Source organism: Marmota monax, unplaced genomic scaffold (genome assembly GCF_021218885.2).
Source record: "Marmota monax isolate L192 unplaced genomic scaffold, Marmota_monax_Labrador192_F-V1.1 WCK01_AAM20220418_F8-fsc00129, whole genome shotgun sequence".
Lineage (NCBI taxonomy): Eukaryota > Metazoa > Chordata > Mammalia > Rodentia > Sciuridae > Marmota > Marmota monax.
In genome coordinates, this window is record NW_026693811.1 from 1,268,758 (window position 1) to 1,290,774 (window position 22,017).

Genomic DNA, 22,017 nt, shown 5'->3' on the forward strand with positions numbered 1-22,017 from the left:
AAAATTTATTCTCCCTCTTGTCTGTAAGCTCCAAAAGAGAAAACATTGTGTGCTGTTTTTGAATTCTCACTATGCAACATAGTTAAGTGAAAGAATGGATAAAGTGTAAAGTGGGGACATGGAAAATGGTAACCCCCAAGACAATGTGCCCCAGGAGGAGGGAGGGAGGAAGGAGGCAAAACATTGATTCTTCCTCAGTAAATCCTTTCCTAGTGACAAGACAATCCCCGGGAAGGAGACATACATCAATCCTAAAATGGCAGTACCTAGAAAGAGGATAAGTGTTGATCCTTTCCCAGTAAATTCTTTTCCAATGACAGCAAAGCTACACATTAATCCTGTCCCAGTCACAATACGATGACCCCCAGAGGACAAGATAAGCACTGGGCACTGAGCTGTAAACCTCCCATCCTTGCACAGTAAAACAAGTCTCAAGGGCTGGGGTTGTGGCTTGGAGGTGAAGTGCTCACCTAGAATGTGTGGGGCACTGGGTTTGATCCTCAACACCACATAAAAATAAAATAAAGACATTGTGTCCACCTATAACTAAAAAATAAATATTAAAAAAAATCTCAAATTTTTACAATCTCTTTCCTGAATGCCCCAACTGACAAGTCACCTCTCAGTGTAACCTGTAAAACCCCAAACACCTTCTGTAACCGGTGACCATTTTCTACCCAGAAAGTGAGTATATCTAGGATATACTTGTATAGTCATTATCACTCAGTTGTGAAAAACTAATAGTCACATACAGGAATGAACAAGAAATGAATGAACGATCCAAATATACGAGCTAAACCCAAAAAGCACTTAGAAGAAAACATAGAGGTAAATCTTCATGACATTGGATTTGGCAGGGGATTCTTAGGTATGATACCAAAGCACAAGCAACGAAAGAAAAAATAGATAATTGAGTTTCATTAAAATTACAAACTTTTGTGCATCAAAGGAAATTATACAGTTAAAAGACAATCTAATGGATGAGGGAAATATTTGATAGGAATTTAGTATATAGAATATATTCAGAATTCTTATAACTCAACAATAAAAAGACAAGTAACCCAATTAAAAAATGGACAAAAAACTTGAGACATTTTTTTCAAAAAGAAGATAAACAAATGGCCAATAAGTACTTGAAAAGACTCTAAACATCATTAGCCAATAGGGAAATGCAAATCAGAGCCACAGTGAGATAACACCTCAGGTGGACTAGAATGCCTACACTCAAAAATGATAATAATAAGTGTTGACAAGAATGGGGAAAAATATAAATCCTCATACCCTGTTAGCAGAATTGTAAAATGGTTTAGTTGTTATGGCAAACCATTTATTCCTTAAAAAAACTAAACAAAGGATTACCATATGAACCAGCAATTATACTCCTAGGTATATCTCCACAAGAATTGAAAATAGGAACTTAGAAATGTACATATCAATGTTCATTGCAGCATTAGCCACAGTAGTTAAAAGGTGGAAATAACCAAAGGGCCCATCCACAAATGAAATGGATATACAAAAATATGGCAATTCATAGAATATGCAGTGGGGTATTATTCAGCTATCAAAAAGAAGGCAGATTTGATATATGCTAAAACATTAGAAGAAGCTTGAGAACACCATGCTACATGAAATAAGCCAGACAACACAGGGTGATTTCACTTAAATGAAATATCTAGAAGAAGCAAATTGAGAGAGATAGGAAATAGAGTAGAGAGGCTGGGTGTGGTGGCACACACAATACAAATGCTTTAAAAACCAATTGCCAAACATTTTAGTAAAAGACTTAGTAACACTCAGTGTCTTATTGAATATAAGTGATACAATTTTCATAATGGAATGTAAAATTTACAACTGGTAGAAAGATCCTAAAGATTGAGAAAATGGGAAATAACAGAAAGTACTAGTTACTAAAAAATAGAATACCTCAATGCTATAGTAATATATAATCTAGAAAATATTTCATAGTGCACCAATCCTACTTTATCATGGGGCTAAGCTGATGTGGCAATTATTTTTATTATTATTATAATTGAAGGCTTTATTTTTTAAAAACAGTTTTAGTTTTAGAGCAAAATTAATAGGAAAGGCACAGAGATTCCCCATAATAACCTCAGTTCTGCACATGCAGAGCCTCCCCCATGATCATGGTCCCCCACTAGCGTGGAACATTTATTACAATTGATGAACCTACATTGACCTGTAATTGTCACCCAAAGTTCACAGTTTTCACTTGGGGGTCATTCCTGGTGTTGTACATTGTATAAGTTTGGACCAATGTATAACAAGGTGTATTCCCCCATGGAATGTCATATAGAGTATTCCAGTGCCTAAAACATCCTCTGTGCTAAGCCTGTTCATTTTTTCTCTCCCCTCAACCCTTAAATTTTTTTTTTAATGTGTGGTGCTGGGAATTAGAACCCAGGATCTTGTGCATGCAAGGCAAGCACTCTACCAACTGAGCTATTTCCCCAGCCCTCAACCCTTGATTTTTAAGTTGTCTTTATATAGTTTACTTTTTCTAGAATGTCATGTAGTGGGAATAATACAGCATTGTAGTACTTTCAGATTGGCTTCTTTTACTTAGTAATATGCATTCAAGGTTTTTTTCATGTCTTTTCACAGCTCCGTAGCTTGTTTCTTTTCAGCACTGAATGATACTCCATTGTCTGGATATATCAGAGTTCTTTTTTTTTTCTTTTTAATTTTTTATTGTGGGTTGTTGAAAACATTACAAATTTCTTGACATATCATATTCCACACTTTGATTCAAGTGGGTTATGAACTCCCACCTTCACCCCATACACAGATTGCAGAATCACATCAGTTACACATCCATTGATTTACATATTGCCATACTAGTGTCTGTTGTGCTCCGCTGCCTTTCCCATCCTCCCCCCTCCCCCCTCCCCACCTCTCCCCTCCCCTCCCCTCCTCTCTCTCTGCCCCCTCCACTGTATAACCCTGAGGGTCTCCTTCCATTACCATGCAATTTCCCTTCTCTCTCCCTTTCCCTCCCACCTCTCATCCCTGTTAAATGTTAATCTTCTTCTCCTGCTCTTCGTCCCTACTCTGATCTTAGTTACTCTCCTTATATCAAAGAAGACATTTGGCATTTGTTTTTTAGGGATTGGCTAGTTTCACTTAGCATAATCTGCTCTAATGCCATCCATTTCCCTGTAAATTCTATGATTTTGTCATTTTTTAATGCAGAGTAATACTCCATTGTGTATAAATGCCACATTTTTTTTATCCATTCGTCTATTGAAGGGCATCTAGGTTGGTTCCACAGTCTTGCTATTGTGAACTGTGCTGCTATGAACATCGATGTAGCAGTGTCCCTGTAGTATGCTCTTTTTAGGTCTTTAGGGAATAGACCAAGAAGGGGAATAGCTGGGTCAAATGGTGGCTCCATTCCCAGCTTTCCAAGAAATCTCCATACTGCTTTCCAAATTGGCTGCACCAATCTGCAGTCCCACCAGCAATGTACAAGTGTACCTTTTTCCCCACATCCTCGCCAGCACTTGTTGTTGTTTGACTTCATAATGGCTGCCAATCTTACTGGAGTGAGATGGTATCTTAGGGTGGTTTTGATTTGCATTTCTCTGACAGCTAGAGATGTTGAGCATTTTTTCATGTACTTGTTGATTGACTGTATGTCCTCCTCTGAGAAGTGTCTGTTCAGGTCCTTGGCCCATTTGTTGATTGGGTTGTTTGTTCTCTTATTGTCTAATTTTTTGAGTTCTTTGTATACTCTGGATATTAGGGCTCTATCTGAAGTGTGAGGAGTAAAAATTTGTTCCCAGGGTGTAGGCTCCCTATTTACCTCTCTTATTGTTTCTTTTGCTGAGAAAAAACTTTTTAGTTTGAGTAAGTCCCATTTGTTGATTCTAGTTATTAACTTTTGTGCTATGGGTGTCCTATTGAGGAATTTGGAGCCCGACCCCACAGTATGTAGATCGTAGCCAACTTTTTCTTCTATTAGACGGCGCGTCTCTGATTTGATATCAAGTTCCTTGATCCATTTTGAATTCACTTTTGTGCATGGCGAGAGAAAGGGATTCAGTTTCATTTTGTTGCATATGGATTTCCAGTTTTCCCAGCACCATTTGTTGAAGATGCTATCCTTCCTCCATTGCATGCTTTTAGCCCCTTTATCAAATATAAGATAGTTGTAGTTTTGTGGATTGGTTTCTGTGTCCTCTATTCTGTACCATTGGTCCACCCGCCTGTTTTGGTACCAGTACCATGCTGTTTTTGTTACTATTGCTCTGTAGTATAGTTTGAAGTCTGGTATCACTATACCGCCTGATTCACACTTCCTGCTTAGCATTGTTTTTGCTATTCTGGGTCTTTTATTTTTCCATATGAATTTCATGATTGCTTTCTCTATTTATACAAGAAATGCCGTTGGGATTTTGATTGGTATTGCATTAAACCTATAGAGAATTTTTGGTAATATCGCCATTTTGATGATGTTAGTTCTGCCTATCCATGAACAGGGTATATTTTTCCATCTTCTAAGATCTTCTTCTATTTCTCTCTTTAGGGTTCTGTAGTTTTCATTGTATAAGTCTTTCACCTCTTTTGTTAGGTTGATTCCCAAGTATTTTATTTTTTTTTGAAGATATTTTGAATGGAGTGGTTGTCCTCATTTCCATTTCAGAGGATTTGTCGCTGATACACAGGAATGCCTTTGATTTATGTGTGTTGATTTTATATCCTGCCACTTTGCTGAATTCATTTATTAGCTCTAATAGTTTCTTTGTAGACCCTTTTGGGTCTGCTAGGTATAGAATCATATCATCTGCAAATAGTGATAATTTAAGTTCTTCTTTTCTTATTTTTATGCCTTTAATTTCTTTCATCTGTCTAATTGCTCTGGCCAGTGTTTCGAGAACTACTTTGAACAGAAGTGGAGAGAGAGGGCATCCCTGTCTTGTTCCAGATTTTAGAGGGAATGCCTTCAGTTTTTCTCCATTCAGAATGATACTAGCCTGAGGCTTAGCATAGATTGCTTTTACAATATTGAGGTATGTTCCTGTTATCCCTAGTTTTTCTAGAGTTTTGAACATAAAGGGATGCTGTACTTTGTCGAATGCTTTTTCCGCATCTATCGAGATGATCATATGGTTCTTATTTTTAAGTCTATTGATGTGGTGAATAACATTTATTGATTTCTGTATATTGAACCAGCCTTGCATCCCAGGGATGAATCCTACCTGATCATGGTGTACAATTTTTTTGATATGTTTTTGTATCCGATTCGCCAGAATTTTATTGAGGATTTTTGCATCTAGGTTCATTAGAGATATTGGTCTGTAGTTTTCTTTCTTTGAAGTATCTTTGTCTGGTTTAGGTATCAGGGTGATGTTGGCCTCATAGAATGAATTTGGAAGTTCTCCCTCTTTTTCTATTTCCTGAAGTAGCTTGAAAAGTATTGGTATTAGTTCTTCTTTAAAGGTTTTGTAAAATTCTGCTGTATACCCATCCAGTCCTGGGCTTTTCTTAGTTGGTAGTCTTTTTATGGTTTCTTCTATTTCCTCAATTGATATTGGTCTGTTAAGGTTTTCTATATCCTCCTGACTCAATCTGGGCAGATCATATGACTTAAGAAATTTATCTATGCCTTCACTATCTTCTAATTTATTGGAGTATAAGGATTCAAAATAGTTTTTGATTATCTTCTGTATTTCTGAAGTGTCTGTTGTGATATTGCCTTTTTCATCCCGTATGCTAGTAATTTGAGTTCTCTCTCTTGTTCTCTTCGCTAGCATCGCTAAGGGTCTGTCGATTTTGTTTATTTTTTCAAAGAACCAACTTTTAGTTTTGTCAATTTTTTCAATTGTTTCTTTTGTTTCGATTTCATTAATTTCAGCTCTGATTTTAATTATTTCTTGCCTTCTACTTCTTTTGCTGTTGTTTTGCTCTTCTTTTTCAAGGATTTTTAGATGAAGTATGAGATCATTTATTTGTTGGTTTTTTCTTTTTTTAAGGAATGAACTCCAAGCAATGAATTTTCCTCTTAGAACTGCTTTCAATGTGTCCCATAGATTCCGATATGTTGTGTCTGTGTTTTCATTTATCTCTAAGAATTTTTTAATTTCCTCCTTGATGTCTTCTATAACCCATTGATCATTGAGTAACCTATTGTTCATTCTCCAAGTGATGTATGCTTTTTCCTTCCTTCTTTTATCGTTGATTTTCAGTTTCATTCCATTATGATCAGATAAGATGCATGGTATTATCTCTACTCCTTTATATTGTCTAAGAGTTGCCCTGTGACATAATATATGATCTATTTTTGAGAAGGATCCATGTGCTGCTGAGAAAAAAGTGTAACTGCTTGATGTTGGGTGGTATATTCTATATATGTCAATTAAGTCTAGGTTATTAATTGTGTTATTGAGTTCTATAGTTTCCTTATTCAACTTTTGTTTGGAAGGTCTGTCCAGTGGCGAGAGAGGTGTGTTGAAGTCTCCCATGATTATGGTATGGTGGTCTATTAGACTCTTGAACTTGAGAAGAGTTTGTTTGATGAACATAGCTGCACCATTGTTTGTGGCATAAATATTTATGATTGTTATGTCTTGTTGGTGTATGGTTCCCTTAAGCAGTATGTAGTGTCCCTCTTTATACCTTTTGATTAACTTTGGCTTGAAATCTATTTTATTTGATATGAGTATGGACACTCCTGCTTGTTTCCGAAGTCCATATGAGTGATATGATTTTTCCCAACCTTTCACCTTCAGCCTATGTATGTCTTTTCCTATCAAATGTGTCTCCTGTAGGCAGCATATTGTTGGGTCTTGTTTTGTGATCCATTCTACTAGCCTGTGTCTATTAATTGGTGAGTTTAAGCCATTAACATTTAGGGTTATTATTGAGATATGGGTTGTTCTTCCAGCCATATTTGTTTATTTCTGTTACTAAACATGGTTTGTTTTCCTCTTTGATTATTTTCCCCCCCTTTACTGTCCTACCTCCCACTGCTGGTTTTCATTGTTATTTTCCATTTCCTCTTCTTGTAATGGTTTGGCGAGGATGTTTTGAAGAGATGGTTTTCTAGCTGCGAATTCTTTAAACTTTTGTTTATCGTGGAAGGTTTTAATTTCATCTTCCATCCTGAAGCTTAATTTCGCTGGATACACAATTCTTGGTTGGAACCCATTTTCTTTCAGTGTTTGAAATATGTTATTCCAGGATCTTCTAGCTTTCAGAGTCTGTGTTGAAAGATCAGCTGTTATCCTGATTGGCTTACCCCTAAATGTAATCTGCTTCCTTTCTCTTGTAGCTTTTAAAATTCTCTCCTTATTCTGTATGTTGGGCATCTTCAGTATAATGTGTCTAGGTGTGGATCTCTTATGATTTTGCACATTCGGCGTCCTGTAGGCTTCTAGGATTTGGGATTCTGTCTCATTCTTCAAGTCTGGGAAGTTTTCTTGTATTATTTCATTGAATAGACTGCTCATTCCTTTGGTTTGGAGCTCTGTACCTTCCTGTATCCCAATGACTCTTAAGTTTGGTCTCTTAATGTTATCCCATATTTCTGGGATGTTCTGCTCATGGTTTCTTAACAGTCTTGCTGAGCTGTCTATGTTCTTTTCCAGTTGAAATACTTTGTCTTCATTGTCTGATGTTCTATCTTCTAAGTGTTCTACTCTGCTGGTTGTATTCTCCATTGAGTTTTTAAGTTGGCTTATTGCTTCCTGCATTTCTAGGATTTCTGTTTGTTTGTTTTTTATAACCTCTATCTCCCTGTATAGTTGATCCTTTGCTTCCTGGATTTGTTTGTGAAATTCATTGTCGAAGTGATCTTTCATTGTCTGATTTTGCTGTTTAACGTCTTCCTTGATACTCCAGATCATCTGAAGCATGTATATCCTGAATTCTTTATCTGACATTCCATCTGCTGCATCTGTTACCTCTTCTAAAGTTGCGTTGACCTGCATTGCTTGTGGTCCTTTCTTTCCTTGTCTTTTCATACTGCTTGCGTATCTTTCCTGCAGGCGCGGGCGGCGGCTCTGCTCTCTCCTTATTCCAATTGGGGTGTCGTGGCTACCACACCGGCAGGTCACTGGGCCTGTTCTGGGCGCTGGCGGCGGCTCTGTTCTGCCCCTACTCCAATTGGGGTGACGAGTGTACCACGCCGGCAGGCCACCGGGCCTGATCCGCTGGTCGGTTGCAGGTTTGCCTAACCTGCAGGCGCGGGCGGCGGCTCTACTCTGCCCCTACTCCAAATGGGGTGACGTGTCTGTCGTACTGGCAGGCCACTGGGCCTGTCCCGCTGGTCGGTCGCAGATCTGCCCACCTCTCGGGCACGGGTAGAGGCTCTGCTCTGCCCCTACTCCAATTGGGGTGTCGTGACTACCCCGCCTGCAGGACGCTGGGCCTGTTCCTGGCTCGGGCGGCGACTCTGCTCTGCCCCTACTCCAATTAGGGTGGTGTGTGTACCACGCCAGCAGGCTCCTGGGCCTGATCCGCCGGTCTGTTGCAGGTCTGCCTACCTTGGAGGCGCGGGCGGCGGATCTGCCCTGCCCCTCCTACCACGCCTGCGGACCCCTGGGCCTGATCTGCAGGTTGGTCACAGGTCTGCTCACCCTGTGGGCACGGGTGGCGGTTCCGCTCTGCCCCCACTCCAATTGGGGTCACGTGGCCACCACACCGGCAGGGCCTGATCCGGGCGTGGGAGAAGGATCTGCTCTGCCCCTACTCCAGTTGGGGTGACGTGTGTACCACACTGGCAGGCCACTGGGCCTGACACGCCAGGCTGTCACAGGTCTGTTTACCTTGCAAGCGTGAAGGGCGGCTCTGCCCTGCCCCTCCTACCACTCCCATGTACCACTGGGTCGTGGGTCTGCCCACCTTGCGGGTGCGGGTGGCGGCTCTGCTCCGCCCCCTCTCCAATTGGGGTCACGTGGTCACCACGCTGGCGAGCCGCTGGGCCTGCTCCGGGCGCTGGCGGTGGCCCGGCTCCTCCCCTCTGGCTCGACGACAAATTGAGGAGACTCGGGTGTCTGTGCCTCACCCCCCCTACCAGGAGACCAACTGTTTATGTCGCCGCTGGTATTGATGAAGTTCTCTCCTCCGCCGCTTTCTGATGACATCAGATCTCTGCCATGTTGGTATCCTATGTGAATGGCAGCATTTCGTTCCCCTTGCCGGGCAACCAAAGCAACGGGTGAGTCCTGACCGGCCCTCAGCAGGACCCGGACCGAGAAGCAGTTTCCGCGGGCTCCTAGCCCCGGGCCAGGGATGTTCCGGGAGCCGGAACTCGGCCGCTCCGTGCTCGGTGTAAGCTCCTATAAGAGTAGGCTCCAAGAAGCAGTCCCCGCGGGCTCAGTTCCGGGAGCCGGAATTCGGCCGCTTAGTGCTTGGTGTATGCTCTGATAGGAGCAGGGTCCAAGAAGCAGCCTCCGCAGGCTCCGCAGCCCTGGGCCAGGGCGGTTCCGGGAGCCGAACTCAGCCGCCCCGCGCTCGGTGTTCGCTCCGATAAGATCAGGTTCTAAGAAGCACCCAGGCACTGAACCCTAGCAATCTGTCTGCAAGCCGCAGGCGAATGGCAGCATGAAATTACCTGTTCTATGGCTGAATGAGCTGTGGTCAGTCGAAAACAGGTATGGTGACGTCAGCTTTCCAACATGGTGGCTGCTGGCCTCCTCTGTGGTCTGACCGGTGTGGAGAACCGAGATGGACCGCTTCCTTCCCCCATCTCGAACCCAGAATTCAGCCCTGAGTACGGTGCTTGCACGGCTGGCAGAAACTGCAGCGCTGTATCCCTGCGTCGCTATCTCCTCGTTTCCCAGCGTGCGCTGCAGACTCTAGCCGCGGGGCGATTTGCTGAATAAGCAGTGTTACCCTCCGTGCGACAAACCTCTTGTGTTTGAGTCCCCGTAGCCGATCCTCGTGCGATGGAAATCCTTCCTCCAGGTTCCGGAGCACCCCACTATTGCTGGAAATTCCTAACAAGATAGCCTTTAGCCGTCCTGACTTGTCATACTCCCACACAGTGAAGCAGCACACGGGGGCAATGCACTCCCCTCGCCGCCATCTTCCTAAAAATCCCAGAGTTCTTATTTGTCCTTTCAGTTACTGCAGGACATCTTGGTTGCTAAATTTAGTAATTATGAATAAAACTGCTTTATCTACATGCAAGACTTCACACAGATGTTGTTTTCAACTCCCTTAGATAATTGTCAAGGAGTGTGATTATGGAATGTATGGAATGTATGGAATTATAAAAGTATAATTAGCTTTGAAAGAACATTCCTACTATTTTCCACCGGGGCTGTACCCTTTTGCATTTCCAACAGGAATGAATGAGAGTTCTGGTTGCTTCACCTCCTCATCAGTGTTTGGTGGTGTCCATGTACTAGGTTTTGGCCATTCTAACAGAAAGGCAGTGTGTTCCATCATCATTTGCAATGCAGTCCTTAAGTTCTAATATGAAGTAGACAGTGTAGGAAAGAGTAGGACTACCAGATTCAGGACAGAAAATGTGAGGTTGATTTTCAGTCTAATGCCTGTTTACTGTGAATGTTCAGAAAGGTAATACAATTATTCAATATGCGAATTGTTAATAGTAATTCTGTATCTTTTAAAAGTTCAATAGGAGGAATGCATATGAAATCATCCAACAAAGTCAGTTGGAAGCAACCTAGATGTCTACCAATGGATGATGAATGGATAAACAAAATGTGGTATATACATACAATGGAATATTATTCAGACTTAAAAAGTAAGGAAATTGTGTCACATGTTACGGCATGAACAAAACTTGAAGACATTATGCTAAGTGAAATATGCAAGTTAAAAAAAATATTGTATGCTTCCACTTATGTGAGGTATCTAAAATGGTCAAATCTATAGATTATAGAGCAGAATGGTGGTTGTCTGGGGACAGGGTGGTATGGGGGAAAAGAATAGGAAGTTATTGTTTAACGGGTGTAGAGTTTCAGTTCTGCAGGATCAAAAGAATTTGGAGATTCCTTGCACAACAATGTGAACATACTTAACACCAGTGAACTGTTTACTTAAAAGTGTTTAAAATGGTAAATTCGGCGTTATATGTATTTTACCACAGAATAAAAAAAATTAAAATTAAGTCAGTGTCAAATATATAGAGGGTGCTCAATAATTGTGTAGAAAATCCAAGTGACTTCATTTCATGAATTAACAATGAGAGGAAAATCACAAAGAAGGAGAAAATGCCCTGCCAACATAACGGAACACTCAGATTGAAAATTGGCTGTCCACAATTGAAGACCAATTTCATATTAGCATATGAAATTATGACACAGTTTGGGTTTTTTAATTCTCTAGGAGTTAAACAATTATAATTTGGGATGCATTTTAATTACTTCCACCTAAGGCCTATAAAGTTATTTTATTACAAAACATAAGGAGTGGAAGGAAAGTCTAGGCCTTAATTGAAGGCAGTATCAGAAATAATAAATCTGGTTTACAATATCCCCACTGGCGATTTTTTTTTTCTTAAATTCAATTCTGCATGGAAGTATCAGCTTTATGAGGCTCAAGATGACATTGACCAAACTAAGTTATTAGTTCATCAATTCGCAGGTATATAGAGCTCTTTGCTGATTCCAGGCAGGGAAGACACAAAAGGAGAAGACAGAGTCTGGGTCCTCTGGAGTTCACAGCTCATTTGGAGCAGAGCCTAGACACATAGGCAAGCAGGCACATGTGCACATATACGTGTGCACACATACATACTGCATATATACACATACACACTTGCACACACAATACACATACCACACATACACATACGTGCATTGCAGGTGATGAAACATTCAATACAGTGAAGGGCTGTCAAAAATAAGGACCAAACTGAGCATGCAATGAGGAGTGGTGTCAAGATTGTTTTTATCAAAGCCTTTTTAGTTGCAAAAGATCTGTTCCTAAGTGGAAAACTGTGGGAAGCCATTCTCACATGTGATTGGGCACCTCCCTGATTGGGTGTGAGGCGTTCTGGCCAAACTGTGTCAGAGCTAATCCCCACCCTCTCCAGGTGCGAGAGCCTGTCCGTGTGGGGGTGTGACTGACCATTGACCCTGAGACCAATCACTGACCCTGACCTTGGAATGCTGTCCCCCTCGACCTTCATTGGATGGAATTTTCCCCTGAATTTCTTGTTCCCCAATAAAAGGCCCCTCCCTGGCGTGCCCTCTCTCTCTCTCCTGCTAGTCCTGAGTATGCCTTGCTGCCCCACCAGGTGGTTCGAGGTGGGAGCCAGAGGGAGGGCCGTCTCAGACCTGGTCAAAGAAAAAGGTAATTGAGTCTTGTGTGTTTATTTTGATCTCACTAGTTAACTTCTATGCTACGAACCTCTTGTATGAAACCAGTGTGCTGGTCGCGCGGTTGAGAAAACTTCTCCAATCTCTTGAAAGTTGGACAAAAGCAGTTCAGATCTGATGGATAACTCATGGCTTTTTAAAGTCACCCCAACTTTTTGAATACTTTCCGAAGTGAAAAGCTACAACAGCGGCAGCTCATTGAAAACAATTTTACCTTAGAGTTAAAATATAGCCATCCTTTGGGACACGTTCCATGTTCTTTTGGTGTCTCTTTCTTCTTCTCAATGATCCAAAACTTGGTTCGCTTACAAATGCTAGGCATAGAGACTGAACAGTCTGCACTGCCCCAGAGTCCTGGAGGAGAGAGTGGGTTAGAAATGGCTCAGAAACAGTGGTGACTCTTTGTAGGTATCCTCCATGCTATGCAACTACTATGGTTTTCCAAAATTTATTATTTTAAATCTAGAAATGGAATTAAATTTAATTACTGACTGTAATGACACCAGCTAACTGGGAAAGGTGCTAAATCAGTAATTCTTAAGAATGTAAAAATTTTTGCATGCAAAATAAATAAATAAATAAACGAAAGTAACTCAACTTAAAATCCCAGAACTGATTAAAGTTCTAAGAATATTTGACTTGGGTAGAATAATACTAATAGAGTAATATTTTTGTTTTCAGATATACAGCTTCAATGAAGAGAAAAAAAGATTCCAAAACAACAGATGATCATTTCCACTTTATTATTATTATTTTTAGAAAATTCAGGTTGAACATCCTCAATCCAAAAATCTGAAATCCAAAATAATGCTCAATAAGTTTCAGATTTTGAAGGATTTCAGATTTCAGATTTTTGATTTAGGGATGTTCACCTGGCATAACCTATTCAAATAACCCAAATCCATAAAACCCTGAAATCTTAAATACTTCTGGTCCCAAGCATTACATGTAAGGGTGCTCAACCTGTATAATAATTTAGAAAAATTAATTTAGGAACTTCTAAGAAATTAGTAGTTCTCTAGTATTGACCCTTCACAAAACCAGACTCATATAAACATGTCCACTGCAAGATACAACCTCAAGTCCTTAGCTTCCTGAAAACTGATTTTAAACGTAGGAGAGTTGTTTTCAGAATAAGTGTTATAGAGTGCATTTCATTAGCATTCAAGTAATAAATTCCAGAACAGGGCAGAATGCATGCAAATTGTAAGGGCAAGTTCAGGAGTCTAGTATCAGAAATATGAGCCAAAAAGATGCTGGCTTTAAAGTAGGGGCTGGAATGCTATTTTCAATGCAGATGAGCTGCTTGTTTCCCGGACTCAAAAAAATAGCCCTTTTCTGTAGGCTATTGTGACACCTGCTGGCAAAAGCAAGCTGATTAACCACAAGTTGTTTTCTTTTCCTAACTCTCTGAAGAGGCCCTCCCACTCAGGTTTGCTTTCCCTCTCCTGACATGGGTCCCAGGTTAGTTATGAATCTGTTAGATTCCAGGATATTGTGATCTTTAATTAGAAAGTGTGGGAGGAGACAGTGGACAAGTAACCCCAAAAGCTCTGTGCTGATGAAAATAAACCAGACTTCAGCATCAGTGTGCTTTTAAATCCAATTTGTAAACCCTTGCTCTCACAAAGCATGCTTAGTCAATGCCAGGTATTTAAAGAAAAGAAAAAAAAAAAAAAGCAAAAGAATGCCGAATTGAATCAAAATGTTTGCTAGGGAAAATAGAAGTAAATTTCATAGAGGTTCAAGTTCTGAACATCTTTAGATTGGATACAAGAAATAGATAAAACATGGTTCTACATTGAAATTTCATAGAGAAAACAGATTTGTCAAGCACATTTTTTTTTTTTTAGCAGTCTCAATGGACCCATTTTTGGTGCTGTTTTGGCTCATGAGGAGGAACTTATCTAGATGTACATTAATTTCAAGGACACAAATACATAGATTAAATGGAAAGAATGTCATTAAGCCTTAAGATTATGACATTAAATACAGTTAACTGAAAAGTCACCAAATTCCTCACTGAACTGATATAATAAAAAAGGAGATTTCAAGCCTCCAGAGAAGTCTGTATTATAAACTGAATCAAGAATAAATACAATAACCTGTTATGGAAGAAATGAAGCCACATCTCTGGCTCTGATTATTCACAGATCTTTCTCTTTCTTTGTCCCAATTCTGGTATGTTATTGGTGATCCATCTCTCCAACTGTAGGAAAATTAAAAACTTTAAGGGCCTTTCATTTTACATCTTTAAGTATCATTAAGCTTTAAACAGTATTAACTCTTAACACCATTCTGGAGTTCTGGGGCATGGATTAAAGGTATAATATTTTGTTAAACTCAGAAAAATACTATTGTACAGCAAAGCACTTATAGTTAACAATATTGTATCACATAAATATTTTCTAAGAGGGTAGATTTTATTTTAACTGTTCTTATCACAAAAATAAGCAAAGAAATAGGGCAGGACAAAACTTTTTAAGGTGTGAATATGTTTATGGCATAGAATGGGGTAATGGTTTCATGGGTGTAGACTTCAAAAAATATGTCGTTGTCTAGGGAAATGAAAATTTATAAGTTAAAGATAATGTTTGAAGGTTGTTTAACAAATTGATCGCTAAGATCTAGTCTAATCATTTTGTACATAAAACTTGTCAAACAAAATTAAGTGCAAATTAATCTAGGTTCATACTGAAATTCATCGTTGGCTCTTTCTTCTTGAAGTCCAATCCACCAATTTGCACCATACTTTGATAGCTATTGAAAACAAAACAAAACAAAAAAAAATAAAGAAACTGTCAGCATTTATTCTCCTTGTTTTCCCTTTTCACCATTAAGATTAATGGAGTCGCGGCTAATAGCTTTCTAATCTTGAATACTTCACCCAATTATCTAAGAAAGAGGAACTAAGGCCTAGGATCTCGAGAAAGCCTGAAACTTCATTATTCTAAAATATTCTCCCCTCATTATGAAGGAAAATTGGAATCAAATATTGAAATCACTTTAGTTCCATACAACATGAAAACTAAATTTTCTAACTCTGTAAAAGGGATTTAAAGAGTTTATAAAAAGTAAAATAGAAGATGAATTCTTTTTTTGACTAAAAAAATTAGTGTTGTTTTCCTCTCAGTGAATTATAAAAGTTCATTGCAGATGTCACATTTATTTGAAAAACAATTCAAGATACAAAGACATCAATAGAATAAAGATTTTGAATTTTAGGTGTTAGTCTGATTGTTAAGCTTTAAACAGTATTAGCATTCAAATAGAGAGATAGAATACAGGACAAAAGAATACTACAGAATTCCAGTGTCTGACAACTAGAAAATTATCTTTATATGTTTTATTAATTTTATACCAGTTGTGATCCTTCAGTCTTAAGCACAAAAAGTATAAAATTGAAATATAATCTACATGCATGTGTGTATGCACACATAAACACACATTACAGCTGATATAATACTGGACTCATGACCTAGGGAATTATAATTTCTTCTTTATCCATAAGAAAGAAAGAGGGAGTTTCTCTGGGATCTCTGAGTCAGTATTTTTATGATGTATGTATTGTATGTTTGTGTTGAATTGGAACTTAATTTTCTATGCTAAAAATCTGTTAATTTGAAGACATATATATTTAAGTCTGCACTCGTTTCTTTTGTAAAGATGGAAATAAATTTTAAGATCTATTATTTTTCCGCATGAATTTCAGGTCATCATACAACAAAACCTAATAGCTTGCTAATATTCCAGTTTGTTAACAGGTATTTTTACTCCTTAAACAGTGTCTGCCATATCAGCAATTTGAGAATAATGCAAGGTGGAACAATTGTAATTTTGGATCCCTGAGGTGTCGTTTCGTGGACATGTTCCTACATGCTGAATTTAGATTCTCATTGTCAGACTTGGGAATGGGTCCATTGAGACTGGCTGGGAACTTAGTGGGAGAACCACAACAATTTCATTCCATTTAAAGAGGACTCCTGTGCCACGATAGTGCAAATCATGGCCTGATTGTTCACTCCCCCAATTAAGGATCTCTAAAGGGAAATGGTAACTATTGCATCTTAAGAGGCATATTGATTACCGCCTCAATTATGGTACAGTCATCTCCCACACAGCCCATCATGACCTGTTGTGATAAGGCACAAAGCTTCACAAGTTAGAAGATACCCAGACAGAAAAATCCCTGTGAAAAATGGATCTTTTGCATTTTAGCTTAGGTATAAGATCACGACAATAGAAACATTATTAATAAATGTGATATGATCATGAATTTTATAAGATCAATTGTGTTTTGTTGTACCTAGGTAACATCACATGGGAAGAGCTTACCAAAAAGATATAAAATACAACAGTCAATATATTTAATTTACTAAACTATATAAAGAGGAACAGCCTGTCACCTTTTAAAATGTTTCCATAGAAAATGGCAAAAACCAAGTTACCTTAAGGGCTTAAAATTAGATTTTGGAGGAGGACTAATGGATTTGATATATATTTGTAGGTATTTAGAAATAAAATTTAAAAATAATGATAATAGGGGCTGGGGCTGGGGCTCAGCAGTAGCGTACTTGGCTGGCATGTGTGAGGCACTGGGTTCAATTCTCAGCACCACATATAAATAAATAAAAATAAATAAATAAAGATCTATCAACAACTAAAAAAATAAAAAATAATGGTAATAGGTTGTTTTCATTTTGAAATGCAAATATTGTGTAATATAATATAAAAATGCAAATTTTGTGTTAATAATATAAAATATAATATAGCTAAGTGAACTGATGATAGGTGTTCATATCTAATAACTCTTAAGTGCTTTTTACCTAAGGCATTATCTAATTATCAAGAATACTCAACAAAGAAATACTCAAAATTCACTCTGATGGTGTCTGTGGCCTTCTATTATTCAAAATTTCAGAGAGAAAGCACTGGCTGATTTCTTCCACAAGATGGAAAGATTTTGTTAAAAAAATTTTTTTTCTTCAGATTTTAAAAACTGTATCCAGGTTTCTGGTACATAATTCTTTTATACTCCAACTAAACCTTTTTTTTTTGCAGTTCTAATAATAACTATTCATAGGAAAGGAAGCTATATAAAACACATTCACAATTTAAAAAGCATTTAGTTACTTACTCCAGTTTTTCCTACATTTATAAGATGGATGTGCCACAGAAGCAAGTGGCATGAACTCTATGAGTTTGGCTCCTATTCTTGAATAAAATAATTTCTCCTAGATTGACCCATTGCAGTAGGACATTCTTAGTTATGGGATTTCTTACTTATACATTAACAGATACCATTAATACCACCATCACCCCCACCAAGACAAAGTGGCCAACATAGCAGATATAATAATTGCTTGGAAATTTACAACCTTAATTTTTCTAATTTGATACTCTTTCCCCTTGGCCTCTGCTATAGGCTGAATGTTTGTGTTCCCCCAGATTTACAGGTTTTAAGCCTAATCCCCAAGGGCCTTTGGGAAGGTGAATAGGTAACAAGGGTGAAGTATTTATGAATGGGATTAGTGCCCTTTTCAAAGGGACCTCAGAGAGTGAACTCATCCCTTCTGTCATGTAAGGACACAGTGAGAAGACAGCTGTCTTTGGACAGGAAGCAGGTCCTCCTAAGACACTGAATTTGCCAGTGCCTGGATCTTAGATTCCCAGTCTCCAGGAATGTGAGAAATAAAATTTTGCTGTCTGTGAGTCTCCCTCCTTCAGTCTATGGTATTTTGTTATAATAGCTCAAACGGACAGAGACAGTCCTCGTTCTCCTTTCTTAGTCTCCACACTGTGTATCTTCCAATAATTTTCTTTTGTGGCACAGAAGGCTATACCCCTAAGGGCAGGTCACTTATAACACTGACAGGGCACTCTATATTCCCACAGGCATAGGTAGGGTTACAGTTTTGCTGAATAAGGCACTGCAAGGTTAGATCAGAGTCTTCAACTACATTTTGGCATTGGCTGTCACTTCTCAAACTGCTAAACCCATGGAGCCTTATATTCTCTTCTATGGGAGGTATTAACTTTGCTATCTCCACTGTCTTCCTACCTTCCCCAAATTAGGAGATGAATTAAGAGGCAAGACGAAGAGGGACAACCTACAGAAATACCCAGAAGAGGTCAGCTCTGTTGGAAAGAAGCCCTTCACTGTTCACATCTGAGACATAGCTGACAGTCACCTTTGGGAAGAGATTTTATAATGAGCATTTTAATATAGTGTAGATATTGTGCTTTTATTCACCCTGACCCTGCTGTCTGCTGTCACAGGCAGCATAGTGTAGGGTTTTTAAAAGATCTGGGTTCCTTTCCAAATGCCATGGTTTAGTTGCTATGTGTCCAAGTTGCTTAGCTTATTCCGAGTCTTAGCTTCCTCATCTGTAAAATATACTAATAATAGACTTTCCACAGAGGGCTTTTGGAAAGATTAAGTGGAATTAGATGTTAGAACTTAACCCAGTGCCTGGCTCTGTTCAGTAACTATTGCAAAATCACAACTCCTTTTGGAACGTGTACTTTGCATGTGGTAGACTGGTTTTCAGCCATTCACCTGATTTCCTGTTATCGCCACCTACAGCCAGAGTCTGGTATCTGGCTAAAGAAAAAAATGAATTTTCTGACATTGTGGTATGTGATGTGTTGATATTGAACATGACAGTTTTGGTTGGAGTGTTCCATTTGTAGCAGTAAAGAGGTGGCAAAATAGCATATGATCCAATAGTGGGAGGGTGCTGGCAGTAGGGGTTGTTCTGCTACTGAGTCTATGTGGGACGGAGTGATTGTCACCTAATCTCTGTTTCTTGGCTTTTCCATCATAAGGAGGCAGAAGTCCCAACTTGCCTGTATCTTGCTGGCTGTATGTGTAACGCAAAGGATAAAGAAATGGAAAATCTCCATGAACTGTGGGAAAAGATATTTTCCTACAAGTTCATGCTTCATTTTAACTGTCAATTTACAAAGACATGAAAAGATTATTAAAAGAGTCGGGGAGATTATGAAATATGGTTAAATTAAAAAAAATGACTGGCTTTGCTTTCAAAGGTTTCTCAGGGGAAGTTAGGAGAGAGATTTTTCCTCCTTAGAGCTGCCAATTTACTTACTGCATTCTCATTTTTAGCATCTTATTTTATAATTCTGAAAAAAATTGGCAGATCAAGTATATATATTTATCATGTGTAACATGATGTTTTGAAGTATATGTGTGTATATATATATTTACATATATATATATATATATATATTGTGTGTGTAGTATGTGTGTGTGTGTGTGTATCTCCAGCTTCTTTGTAAACTGAGACTGTCTCCTACATTTTTGTGTCATTTTTTTTTGTGTAAAATCTCACAGTGCCTGGAACATGCTCCATACTTAGAAACTCTTAACTGTAGACATGCACTGAAGACTATGCTATTCCTTGGAAGTTTATTTTATTGTTTATCAGGTCAGGTCTTGTATGTTCCTAGTTCCTCAAAAGATTCAGGCTGGTCTTTTATCTTAAGTGGAAACTGAAAACTGTAATTTTCTATGTGTTGAATCTTTACAAATTTAAAAGTCATATATTCATGTAAGATTTGAAACATCAGAACTGTCATCCCTCCACCCAATCAGGCATTCCTCATCCTTCATTTGAGCTATATTTTCCTTCATTATATTTATCCACTTATGCTTTTCTAATGTATTATGTAATTCTGTTTACTTGTATTGATTATGATCTTTCATCCCAGACTAGATTATAAACTCCATAAAGGAAGGAATTTTGGTCAGTTTTAATCACTGATGGAATCTTAGTTCCTAGAGAGCTCTCAATAAATATGTGTTAAATAATCAGTGCACTTACAAAACAATAAACTTTACTTATTCACTAACGTTGCTAATAAAAATGATGAGATGTGAAATGATTAAGCAACATAGTAAATCTCTCTAGTATTTTATCTTAATCTCTATAACTGGAAGAAAAACAATTCTCAAAAATCCATGGCTTTTACTGAAATTTAAATGAATGTCTGAAGTCAAATTAAAAAAGAAAAATCCTGTACAAGGACAGAAGAAGGTCCTAATGAGAAATTCTCAAGGTGAATTATATTCAAGTACCGCTCTTATTTTGCTGTGGATGAATTCTTGCTCATGTGCAGAATGAATTGTGAGAAGATCACTGCGCAGCCAGCCACAGACAAACTCAAAGGAGGACCACTCGGAGGCATAGGTGTGAAAAAGGTACTCTGCATCCTGATAAAAGAGCCAGGGCGCATCTGAAAGAAAAATAAACCTGCAAATGGTGCCAAATCTGTTGAGGGTTATAATACACATGATTGACCTCAAATTTGTAATCTGGTCAGGGCATATGCAAACACACAAACACAATCACAGACATGCACACATATAAATAAATACATAATTTACTTTTTTTTTGTTCTACATCATATAAGAAACTTATACTAGTATTTGAAGGTCAGGGGTGGATGATATTTTAAAATCATGTGTCATGAAAATGGAATTAAGTTATGATATTAGTCTTCAATCATATTTAATGATTTCAATTATTAATTAATCAATTAATTATTGACTTATTAATTTGAACAAATTAGCTCTAGATTTACATGAGAAAAGAGAGGCTCAATTGGAGGAAGGTGATAATATAATAAAGGTATATAATAGCACCTGGATAGTTTATAATTAGAGATTTGAGAAATGCCAAGGTAGTTCTTACCATATTGGTACCAGGGTGGAATCTTGGGTCTCACATCTGCAAAGTGAAAGCAAACCACCTTGACTGACCTTTCTTCACAGGTGTCTCTGACTCACTTCAGTCTATACATACTATAATTCACTTCACCTTAAAAAAAAATCATGTAAAAAACAGGTACTTTGTGTTGTTTGGAATATGGTCAGTTCAAGTTGCATCTTAAAAAGGAGGCTCCAGAGAATTTTCTTTCTTTTCTTTTTTTCCCCAGAGAGATTTCTGATTAAAGAAGAAAGGGCACGAATCTACTGCATGTTACATGCTGTGCTACGGGCTTCTACTTACTCATGGTCCAAGTAATCCTATTTTTTTTTTTTTTATGGTTCTGGGGATTGAACCCAGGGCGTTGTGCATACAAGGCAAGCACTCTACCAACTGGGCTATATCCCAGCCCCAAGTAATCCTATTTGCTTGTAATGTCAAAGTGACGTTTCTTTCCAACTGTACTTGCAATAATAAATATTCTGTAATATTGGCTGTTTGCCCTAATTCCCAGTGGACTAATGGCATACAGCACTGGTGGTTATCTTTCATCAGTTCCCTGTGATATATGCTTTACTAAAATAGTGCAACTTGCTCCGTCATGTGGGCTGTTGGCATTGTGGTTCAGGGTGCTTTGATTTTGAATCTCTAGATCTCTTCACTAGGGGAAATGTTATACACATTATTAGTTCAAGCATAAAGTAAAAACCTTATTAATATTTTTACCTCTTGGGATTTTGCATATCCATTCACGGCGGGAACCACAGTGTGAGGGCAGCAATGTTTTATTTGCTTTATACACAGCACAATTTCTTGCATCTTCTTCAAAATAAATACTGTCTAAAAATGAAGAGACAACCTGCAGCAGATGAAGTTTGTTATTCCTTAATGATTGAAGTTTCAGAAGATCAAAGAAGAATTCCGTGCACATAATCATTATAGATTTCTAGAGGAAGCTTCAGAAATGTTTGCGT

At 38.4% G+C, this 22,017-nt stretch overlaps 1 protein-coding gene across 1 annotated transcript in view; it reads right to left on the reverse strand.

Moving 5' to 3' along the window:
* Pla2r1 (phospholipase A2 receptor 1) overlaps window positions 1-22,017 on the reverse strand; it is a 124,774-nt gene that overhangs the window by 23,717 nt on the left and 79,040 nt on the right. Inside the window, 6 exon segments of the mRNA XM_046462259.2 lie at window positions 12,529-12,668; window positions 14,420-14,523; window positions 15,010-15,074; window positions 20,413-20,570; window positions 21,029-21,064; window positions 21,770-21,902. Of these exon segments, the coding sequence (XP_046318215.1) occupies window positions 12,529-12,668; window positions 14,420-14,523; window positions 15,010-15,074; window positions 20,413-20,570; window positions 21,029-21,064; window positions 21,770-21,902 (636 nt within the window).